The sequence below is a fragment of the Eupeodes corollae genome, chromosome 1 (assembly GCF_945859685.1).
Source record: "Eupeodes corollae chromosome 1, idEupCoro1.1, whole genome shotgun sequence".
Lineage (NCBI taxonomy): Eukaryota > Metazoa > Arthropoda > Insecta > Diptera > Syrphidae > Eupeodes > Eupeodes corollae.
The window spans coordinates 254,816,935-254,829,203 of record NC_079147.1 but is presented as its reverse complement, the minus strand read 5'-3'; the positions used below and the strand labels follow the sequence as shown (position 1 = coordinate 254,829,203).

Here is a 12,269-nt window from a genome sequence, read left to right as displayed (position 1 = left end):
TGATAATAATTTGCCTTTTTTGTGATTGATTTACGATTAGTATAATTAACGCGCGGAGCTGGCCGGCAGCTGCCGAACAGATATTTCACCACAAATGTCCCTTGTTTAATCAGTTTTGTTTTCGAATCAAAAGTGATCTTATCATCTTATAAAATACACTGCGAGTCATTTGTTTAAATCCGCATAACTTATTTAAATGTAAAAGGCTTAAGTCATATTTCAGTTAAAACAGAATACAAATCTATTGTTCATTATTCATCCTTGAAAAAAGTGTGCAAAAAGTTTAAAAAAATTACAAGTTAAAAGTGATTTAGAACAAGTGCGTAATTATTTCGTTATACTCTTTTAGAACAACAACTAAGGAACAAAAAATGACTAACCGTGTTTATTTTAACATTTTACATGAAAATCAGATCACTTAGGCAACTTTTTAAATAAACAATTGAGCTTATTTCAAGAACGTTTAACTTAAAGCCAATCCAAAGACCTAGTCAAATTAATCCTGACAATTTATTGAGAATAAAAGAGCGACTGCTAAAATAAATTACAATTTAAATTTTATTTGTTTTTAAATTAGTGCTAGATTTCTTGAACCCGATTATAAAAACAAAAATTCTGAACATTTCCTCGAGTGGAATGTGTCCTGAAGTATAAAAGTTTCTGAACGTACTCAAAGATCAAGTTCAATGTATAATAATGACATTCTTATTTATTATTGTAAATAATGTTTTATGTTTTTTAATGTAATAATTGTAAAGTTTTATTGTATTTTATTTTAACTAAATTACATACTAAAATATAAACAAAAGAAATTGATGTCAGTGAAACGAAGCAGTAACAAATAAATAACAAGCTTCCACTTCCACAGCAAATTACATTTATTTTTAAAAATGCTGAGCTTTTCTTCACGTGAGTATAAAATTTCACAATTATAATAAATACTATAATAAATCACCTAAGTTCAAATCAAATCGTGTATCAATACTATTTTGCAATGTGCATAGAAGAGTCTAATTTGTAGTATTAATTAATTTGTATTTTATCAACAACTGTTCAGCTAATTGATAGAATACGGGAATATAGGACAGTAAACTATTTTTAATGAAGGACTGTTCTTAATTCTAAAAAATGTTTTAAGATCAATCAAATTAAAATATTAAGTAAAGAGTTTTCTTTTCTTATAAGTTTTTGCTGCACTTTTTGATTTAAATGTTAGGAAAACTTTTAAAGGAGAATGTTACTTAATCATTCTTATTTTAATAGTTATTTAAACAAATTCAAATCAAATAATAATAAACTATACCGAAACTATATTAAGTGTATATTTTGAAAATTATTTATTTAATTTTCCATTAAAAAACAAATAATTAAAATCAGGATAGTCTTAGGGAAATCATATAATCTACATAATTTAACTTTTTATGTACAATTTAATAATGGGTAAGATGTATTTCAAAGAAGGAAGATTTTTTAGCATTACAAAAGATTAAGGTTCAGTAAATTTCCAATTTCGGTCGTACTGTAAAGTACAGAGATTCTTTTTTTAGTCGCACTACCCGAATGTGGAATGCTTTACCAGACTCAATATTTCATATTCATTACTATGTGCAGGCATTCAAAACCAATGTGCATCTGTATCTCCTTTCAAATTCTATCCTCCCTTCCTAATTATTTGCACGGTGTATAATCATTATAAGGGTATTCATACCCCCTTGAGTGCGCGTACAGTATGCAAAAATCATGGTTTGACCACTTTTCTATAACTAGTTTTGATCAAATAAATCTTTTTATCAACGCATTTTATTTAACTTCATACAAATTATTATAATATTTTTAAATTTCCTATTATCGAATATCTTGGAAACCTGACTTCATGATCAGTTCTTTTATCTGGTTCAAATCAGGATATCAAAAATCTTTAACGTAAAAGCTTTAAGATATTATTACTCAAAAATACAGGGTCATTCTCATAGATTGCGTTATATTAAAATCTTATTTTTGGAATATTTATGAATTTGGCGCAAAGATGAAAACAAACTTTAATTAGGGGAAGTGACAGTTTTTGAAAAAAAAAACAAAGGCAAGCGAATTTAACTCTGAACAGAAATATTTTTTGAAATATTTGTTTACCCATGTTTTGTTGGCATTCTATAAATAGTATAGTAGAAAATTCAAAAGAAAACGCATCGGCAGTAGCCAGACTTTTGTATTTAAAAATTGGTACAACTGAAAGAAGATCTGTCGAATAATAATTAAAAAAAAAGAATTACTCTTGAAGAATTTGTCAATTCCTCGCAAGAGGCAATACCCGTGAATAAAACTTTAGGTGGCACATGCTGCGATCGAACCCAATACCCCTCGTATGACAGCCTAACGGACTAACCATCATGCCACGGGCACTACATTCCATTTTCATTAACAAAACTAAATAATATCAACATTAACAGATTGATTTTTTCGCCCAATGGAAAATACATACATAATTCCAAATGCACAACTACTCAACGAACACAGCCATCGAGAGAAAAATGCAATATCAATCGTACCATTCGAGACTCGTATAAATGTCAAAAACCCATCCATAGTAAGATTCTCCTCCAACTTTTATCGGTGTTATTCATACTATGGATATTGTTTTTGTTATTTGTGTAAAATCCTACATAGATTTTCCAACAAAACACGGGTATTAAAAAATCTTATCTGGATCTAGAAAATTACTAATTATGTAACCTGCACCCTTGAACAAATGTTTAACTACGTCAATGACCAATTCTCAACTCATTTTTTAGTTAAGGATTGTCTTATAAATTTTTTCTGGTTACAATATTTTGGGACATAATTTTTAAAAAATTTATAAATCGATTTTTCGAAAATTCTATGGTAGTCTTACTCCCAAACAAATTTGAATCTTAACTGTAAATAACTTACTTAAGGTGGCACTACATTCCTGTGTGAACTCCCAAACAAATTTGAATCTTAACTGTAAATAACTTACTTAAGGTGGCACTACATTCCTGTTTGAACTAAGGCCACACCCAACAAACTTCTTAATCTAGCTCGGTCCCTAGTTGGGTGAGGTCACTGATCCACGGTCGTCTTATATTGCGTGGTCCTGTGGGTGTGGATTCTAAAACTGGAGCATTGGTTTTCAAGCGCTCTACGCCATCTCAGTCGTTGGATTTTTTACCCTTCTGGCTAAGTCTACGTTTCTGTACAGCCCGAACACAGCTAGTCGTTCCACCTTCTCCTTCTATGCATGCGGGACCGTAGATCACGCCAAAAACCTTTCCGTCGAAACGACCCAAGGTGCTTTCAAACGCTTTTGTCAAAGTCCATGGTAGCTCGAGAATGGACTTAACTACTCAATTGCTTTCTTAGCCCAATGAAGCAGCGGTTAGCAAGAGAAATTCTTCGTTCGAGCTCAGCGATGGTGTTGTTTTTTGCGTTAAGAGGGCCTAAGTAGACGAAGCCTCTGTCTCAATACGCACAAAAGCCCCATCACGCTGAGTTCTTCCAAATACGTCAATGTCACATCATCATATGGTCGGAATTGTGTTAGTCTAGTGTTGACATGAGAGCTCTGCACTATTTTTTCAAGTACGATATTAAAAAAAATCACATGACAGCGCATCATCTTGTCTAAGGCCTTTTTTGACATCGAAAGGTTCTGTTAAACTGTTTCCAACCTTTATGAAACAGCTCGAATTCTTCAGGGTCATACTGCACAAACTGACAAGACTCGACAAGACTCTATAAAGCTCGTCGCTGCGGATGCTGTCATATGCGGCCTAGAAATCGATGAAGAGCTGCTGGGTGTCGATTTGATGTTCTTGGCTTTTTTGCAAAATCTGCCGTAATCGATTGTGGACTTGTTTGGTCTTAAATCTATCAGTTTGTTCACTATGGGCTTTAGACGTTCAATTGTTACCACACTTTTAAAACAATGATCATACTTTCTGTTTTAAAAATAACTTAAAATTTCTACCTCATTTTCTAGTAAGTGTGGTCAATTTCAATGAAAAAAAATCACAATAATAGTTAAACTTATGTCAACCAGAAGAAAATGCGTTATTACGAGTAGTCAGGGAAAATTGTAAGAAATTTAAACTGTGTTGTTTTTCATGCTGTTGGCGCTATTGGTTTGTTTTTCCTTTGAAGAATATGACCATCACGTTATTTAATGTAATTTTTATTCAATATGGATGTTTCCGTTGACATTTATTGCTGAGTAATAAAACATGGTTTCCGAAAAATGGAATAAAATTGAAAAACTGTTTTAAGTTCATTTATCACGATCAACATTAAGATAAGCAGAACATTGTCACATTGTGCATCAGTTTGGCCAAAAACGATTTCCTCAACAAAAAATTGGCAAGACCAACAACTAATTAACTAACTTATGTGCTATAACTTGTGTATCCTTAAACGTTAAACTTAAAAGAAAATTTTACATGAGTCTTGGTTTTAGTTTATTAATGCTTCATCTGTAAAAGCATTTAACTAACTTACAATAATTTATGCTCTAATAACGCGCAAATAATACAAAAACAAATACTCTATTTTCTATCAATTGAAAATCTTACAAGTAAAAATAAATATTCTTGCACAAATCATTGATTTGATTTGATTGTTAGAAGATTTCTGTGTCAATTCGATCACACGCAACAAATCAATGTTGATCACTACCTAGATTAGCAATCAAAAATGCCATACAAAAACGCACCCCCAACAAAAACAAGTCCATCACTTTAAGTTTTGCAAACGGAATTGAGAGTAAATCAATTAAGTCACTGGATGCAGGCACGTATATGAATTATTACCAGACTTTTATTCAAACTACTTTATAAAATTAAAATGCGGAAGTGCAAATAAATGTTCGTATAGTTTGTGATTTTGATTGTTCCAAAACCTGAAGTAAGTTACAAAACTTCTTCATTTGAGTCTTTCAGAGTCCATCAAATTCTGTTGTGATAAGCTTTGATTCATTGTACTATATGTGTTTTGTCTCTTCAAAATAGCTACGGCCCTGGATCAGAGATGCACCCACTATTTACGAGAATACAAAGTGCAACATCAAATTTATGACTATGAGGAAGTCGAGAACCGATATCAATTGGATTTCAAAACTTATTAGACAAACATAGACAAAACTCACTCAAATCCCACCCCCAAACCTCATCTAACTCACTCAAACTAAGAAGAAGATTCACCTAGATCTTGAGATTCTGAGATTTTGAGTGAGCCTTTATAATATCTAGTCTAGTTCTATTGAGACAAGCATCAATTCTAATGATTTTTTCTTTATTCAGCGAAATAAAAAATGTTATTTGTGATAACAACAATAATACAATATCATCGCATAGATTTACCTCATAAAGAACACGTACTTAGATGTCGTATAGAATAGCGAAGCTTTAGAGCACATTCTTGAGATCTTCTATCTCTTAACATAACATAGTCATAAGAAATGAAAAAGATTAAATTTCAGTGTCGATAGATATTCGAGATCAGTTGATGGAGAACACGGTAGCAATCCGGGTAGCTGGACTTAAAGAATATTTTCTTTTCTTTTTTGGTGTTAACTGAAAAGTGTTGTGTGTTTGAAAAATCATTTTCAAAGTGAAGTGAATTTAAAAACAAATAAAGGATTAAAGGTGCGAAGGATATTTTTTAGCTTTTTCAGAAAACCTAATATTGTGTTGAAATTCTCCTGAGAATATTTTTAATTGCTATTTTATACAAACGAATTTAAAAGGATACGTGTAAACTGTTACGGCAACATGATGGAAGGCGGTAAATGGTTGCATGGATTATTATGATGCTAAATTTTGCAAAACCAGTGAAGCACATAGACTGCAATGTAGTGAAATTGTGAAATTATTTGTTTATATTTTTTTCTATGCTTGAATTGAAATGCCGTAGATAGTTGTTTTATTGATGAAAAAATACAATTAAGCTTTATTATGTTTGATAGACATGTAGATCTACAAATAGTTTAGTTCAATAGTTTAAAGTCAAATATTAGGAAATAAAGTAAAACGGCTTTTTGTTTTTAATAAACTAACAAAATGTAATGTAATCAAATGTTTAAAAGACCGATCATAAAATGAAACCTAATTTGATTTAACTTTGTTTGTGGTTTTAGGTTTTAAACATAAAATTAAATTAATAACAAGTGGTAAATAAAGTATCAAATGAAATAATTTTTGGGAGAAAATACATTCCGATTTAATTCAGTTAAATCAGGAAAACGAAACAAAAATTTGGTCCCAAATAAACAAACGGTCGACTATTCAAAAAATATTTTTAACTTCCCATAGGAAGTTATTGTAATGGGTCCGATTTTTCAAATTGAAAATTTTGACATTTCTCGACGTTTCAAGGTCCCTAGAGTCGAAATAAAAGATTTTTAGAAAGATGTCTGTGCGTGCGTGTGTACGTACGTTCGTACGTCCGTACGTCCGTACGTCTGTACGTCCGTACGTCCGTACGTTCGCGACGTTTTTTTCGTCGTCCATAGCTCAAGAACCAGAAGAGATATCGACTTCAAATAAATTTTGTTATACAGATAATAAGGCAGAAAGATGCAGAAAGGGCTCTCAACCAAATTGCGTGGGTGGTTTTTTTACCATAGCAGTTTAAAAAAAAAGGTGAAAATTTTGGTTAACCCTAAATATCTTACGAACCAAAAACGCTAGAGACTTGAATTAAATTTTATATAATAAAATGTAACGTGATCTCAAAGAATTATATTTTTTGAAAAAAATCTATCTAACGGTTTTTTTTTTCTAAATCAAAAAAAACTGAAAAAAAAAATTTGTCACCTCCAAAATTTTACGACTAAAATATGATTTCGTCTCCAAAACAATTTTGAGCAACGGAGAATAATGTTTTTGAAATCTGATAAAATTTTGAGCAAAATCGAATTGACAGTTTTTTTTATAAAAAATAAAAATCTAAAAAAAAACATTACTCAAAGTTCGTAAAAATTAAATATCGATTCAAATATCTTTTCAAAAACTTAAAATTTAGGCTTTAAGCTTATTTTATCTTATAAGAAATATTGTTTTTAACATTCAGTAAATTTTTGAGAAAAATCGAATAGACAGTTTTTTTACAAAAAATAAAAGCCTAAAAAAAAATTAATAAAAGTTGGTAAAAATAGATTTTCGACTCAAATATCTTTTCAAAACTTTGAGATATTGGCTTTAATTTACTTTTATCTTTCAAAAAATATTATTGTTAACATTCAGTAAAATTTTGAACAAAATTGAATTGACAGTTTTTTTTAATAAAAATTAAAAACCGAACAAAAATTAACAAAATTTGGTAAAAATTGAATATGGATTCAAATATCTTTTCAAAAACTTGAAAGTTAGACTTCAAACTTATTTTATCTTATAAGAAATATTGTTTTAAGCATTCTGAAAGATGTTGAGAAAAATCGAATTGACAGTTTTTTTACAAAAAATAAAAACCTAAAAAAACATTACTTAAAATTGGTAAAAATTGATATTACACTCAAATATCTTTTCAAAAATTTGAGATTATGGTTTCCAACTAATTTTCAATTATAAAAAATATTGTTTTCAACATTCTGGAAAAATTTGAAAAAAATCGAATTGACAATTTTCTTACAAAAAATAAAAATCTTAACAAAAGTTTGTACAAATATTATTTTCAACTCAAATATCTTTTCAAAAGTCTGAGATATTGGAATTAAATTACTTTTATCTTTTAAACATAAAAAATAAAATAAAACTTAAAAGAATATTTAACAAAAGTTCGAAAAAATTGATTTTCGACTCACATATCTTTTCAAAAATTTGATATTCTTTCATTCAACTAATTTTAACTTATACAAAATATTGTTTTCAACATTCGGAAAAAATTTGAGAAAAATTGAAATGTCAGTTTTTTTACAAAATATAAAAACTTAAAAGAAATTTTAACAAAAGTTGGTAAAAATTTATTTTCGACTCAAATATCTTTTCAAAACTTTGAGATGTTGACTTTAAACTACTTTTATATTTAAAAAAAAATATTGTTGTCAACACTCAGTTAAATTTTGAGGATAATATATTTTTTACAAAAAAAAAAGCTAACAAAAAACAATACTAAAACTTGATAAAAATTTACTTACGACTTGGTAAAAATTGATATTCGGTTCTTGATATCTCTCAAATTAATTTAATTAATCCAATTTGTAAAAATTAAACAAATTCTACTAAAATTAGTTAACAAAATTTTTCGACTAAAAATCTATTTAACAAAACTAGATTTTCAAACTAAACTATTTCTTTATATAAAAAATAGTGTTGGTAATTTAAAAGTTGTAAGAATAATTCCACTAACAAGTTTTTAACCCAACACGACAACCTACAAACTTTTAAGCAAGACAAATAGACAGACGGGATGGGAAGTTATCAGCGTGGGTCGTATCCCAGCCTCTTTTTTTTAAATAAAATCATATTTGGTTTCCCATTTCGGTTAGAAAAACAAAATATCTAGGAAAAACCATCAACTCAAAATTGATAAAACTTTAAATATCATTAATTTTCGTTTTTAAGTGACAATTAAATTGAAAACAATTTTCAACAATAGAATGGTTTGGTTTAGTTAATTTGGACATATATTTTCAAATATGTGCAGTAAAATGGGCATTTTAAAAAAAATATTGACCACTCAAGCATTGGAACCAAACAACTGTTTGCATTGTTCTTTTCTATAACAACAATGTTCACTCTCAAGCTTTTTGCTTTATTAAATGTTATTGTATGGCTATTTTAAAAGGAATCATTGCCAAAAATTGTCGCGTTCTTCAAAAATGTATCAATTTTCGAAATTCAAAAACTAAAAACTAAACAAACTAAAAAACAAATTAAATAGAAAATAATTTTGGGAATAGTAAAAACAGTTTTAATATTTTAAGCGGTATTAAAAAAAAGTTAAAAAGTGGTAAAAATTGCTCATTTCAATAATGATTTTTAAACAAAATCGGCAAATTTTTAGGCTTACGTTGACACAACCGATGGCGATATGTGAAATTATGCGTATCTGCATTAGAACTTCGAATTATTTAGTATACAAAAAAACATCTAAAAATCCTAATTACCAATTTTTATATTTTAAATGTTAAATTAAGCGCTCTATTTTACAAACTTCAAAAATGCAATTAAAAACTTAAGATTCAATTATCACATAAAGATCCTTTAAACAATTTAAAGTTCATTTTAAACAGTTAAAAAATGAAACTTAAACTAGGTTAAATGAAATGTAATTAAATGTTGAAGTGATAGCTTTTGGAATTTGGGATATTGACGTAGATAATGGACAATTATTTGAGTTCAATTAAATACATACAATACATTTTTTAACGAGCTACAGATCGTGAAGACTTAAAACTTTCAACTATTCCTGTTTAAGCAATTTAAGAAATAGAACACGAACTGATAATTTGAGAAAGGACTGTGCAGTGCATGTACCCATGAAGAAAACTTTATTTTTAAGATGCACAGAAAGGGATTGTATTCAGAACTCTTGACTATTCTACGCACTAACCATAACGCCATGGGTAAAAAGTCAAAAAATAGCAAAATCCTAACAAAAACCTGTGTCGCATTCAAAATTTGAATGTTTCTAAGCAACGAAGATTTCCGAAAAACTCTAACTTCAAGCAAAACCGTTGTGTTCAACTAGATGAATTAATTAAAAAAAATAAAAATTAAAATTTCTTCTCTTCTCTTGAAATTCCGATTCTGTTTCGACACTAGAATAAACCGATCAATAGGCGGTATGTCATTGTAGTTTGAATTTCACCATCGACAATCTTCCTTGCATCATATCAAAATACCTTACCTACCTACCTGCTCTTAAGAACAAGAACAAGTTAAAGAAAAACTAATGGCAATAAGGTCCGTCAAGAAGTGACAATCAAACAATAACTAACTGGTTAGCTAGGTTATCTTTCCCGAAGGAAAATTGTGTAACGACACATTTCTATTTCTATATGTTTTTATATGGATCACAAAGGTTTAAATGAAGAGCATTGAGTCTTTTTTGTTATAGTTTTAAAATTTATCGAAATCCACATCACGATGAACTAAATTATTGAATCGATTTTGGGAATAAATTGTCGTGTATATTTGCTTTGACTAGATTTAGTTGTTTACGGTTTCATATCCGTCCTTACATTAAATTATACTCATACCAACTTGTTCATTTTAAAGATAATGATCAATTTTTGTTTCGAGAAGGTGATATCACAAATCATGCACATATGAAAGATATGAGGATGTAGGTGTATTTTTGAAAATAGAAGAAAATAACGGTATATAATGTCTCTGATGTTCACTTTTTCTTAAATACAGGTAGATAACAATCTTGGCGTGATGTCTTCTGAAAAGGAAATGTAGAAATTTTTTGTAGATAAATATTTTAAAATACATTCTTGACCATAGAGTTCTCTTAAACTTATTTAAAGACAAGCACTGAAAACTGTCAAAAAAAAGGAATAGTGATGTTAAATTAGAACTCTGGAAGGTTATTTTTAAAACAACTCTTTAGGAAAACTAACAACTCAGCCTTGAAATATCTTTATCGGCAGGCGAATAATACTTACAGAAACGTATGCCTCTATAAAAACAACAATATATGCAAAAAATAGCTCTTAATATGATTCAATGCAGGGATGCTAAGGAATTCTGGAAAAATGTACGAATTTTAGGTAACAGAAACAGATCGAGTGTTTGTCCAATCAGTATCGACATGATGGACTCATATTTTCAAAAACTTACAAAAGTAGATCCTAATCAATCTTATACATATATGTTTTGCGTTACCTTTTATTTACACACATCGAAGAAGTAGACACTCCGTTTTGCCTAAAAAAAAATGAAAAACAATAAGGCTTCGGGTTTAGATGGTATCCCAGCCGAGTTTTTGAAAGATGTCAGCTCACAATTTTTAGAGTATATATTGAGAAAGAATTCCAAAGAGTCATCCATTTTAGCGATCTATAAAAAAGGAAATCCTAATCGCCCCGAAAACTACAGAGGTATATCTTTGTTCTCAATTCATTAAGTAAACTGTTTACTCAGATGCCATATATCTTAGGCTTGTACCTTGGGTTGAAACAAACAACAACATAAGTTGTATTCAGGCTGGGTTTCGAGCTAACCTAATAACTAACTAATGTCGCTTAACGTTTTTGGATAAGAAAACTAATCTCTATGCTTTTTTACTAGTAGGTGTTGGATTATCAACAAAATTTTTAAGAATATATGAGAAACTTCTTTCAAATACAACAGCGGTAGAATCTAATGGTAGCACCTCTTCGCAGCAATTTAAGACAGAAGTGGGTGTTTCGCAAGGTTGCATTTTGAGTCCTTCGCTCTTCTCACTTTTTATTAACAACATTGAAGACAGTGTTCCAGAAGGTGTATATTACGGTGATTTGCTTATTAATAATCCTTACTGATAATCCGGTAACTCTACAACTGCAAATCAACAATCTTAATCAGTATTGTAACTCTTGGGATCATCAAATAAATACTTCAAAGTCGAAGATTATGGTTTTTTGATCTAATAATCATAATGTCAGAAATGACCGCTCTTGGAACCTTAATAGTGAAAGAATAAAGGTAGTTAAAAAATGTAAATACTTAGATTTTACAATAACATACAATTTAAACATCGGACCTCATGTAAAAGATAAAGCAACAGTTGCGAACTCAGCCATTAACTGCATTTGGTCAAGTTTTTTAATAACAGATGTATCGAACCGGTAAAATTCAAAGTATTTGATGTAACAATTAAAAGTTCAATATGTTATGCTAATGAAGTACATGGTCACGAAGTATGTAAGGACTTTAAAGTTATCCAGAGATATTTCTTCAAACGTGTATTTAAGGTCCCTTTAAACACACCTAACTATGCAACATATGTCGAATCAGGACTACCTCCAATTTTGTCAAAGTTTTAAAGAGAAGTCATAATAATATTCAAAGAAAAGTACTCATGATTGCACTTCAGCGTTGTTACATGCCGTTCAAAGATTGGCAAGAATTGCCTGCTAAATATAATACGACATTGAAATTACTTACTTACTTATTTAAGGTGGCGCTACAGTACGGGGCGTATCTGGTCCTCCTGGGTGTGCCACCTGAGTCGCGGTCTTCCTCTACTGCGCCGTCCCTCGGGATTGGATTCGAAGACCTTCCGGGCTGGAGCGTGGATGTCCATTCGCTCTACATGACCTAGCCATATAA

At 29.9% G+C, this 12,269-nt stretch overlaps 1 protein-coding gene across 3 annotated transcripts in view; it reads left to right on the top strand.

Moving 5' to 3' along the window:
* The first annotated feature begins 725 nt into the window (after positions 1 to 725).
* The window catches only part of LOC129941968 (sodium-dependent nutrient amino acid transporter 1), a 28,428-nt gene continuing 16,884 nt past the window's right edge, over positions 726 to 12,269 (top strand). The window contains exon 1 of one of the 3 annotated variants that reach the window (XM_056050753.1): positions 726 to 909. In XM_056050753.1, the coding sequence (XP_055906728.1) occupies positions 891 to 909 (19 nt within the window). In that variant the 5' untranslated portion in view covers positions 726 to 890. The other 2 variants (XM_056050755.1, XM_056050754.1) reach the window with 2 other exon arrangements.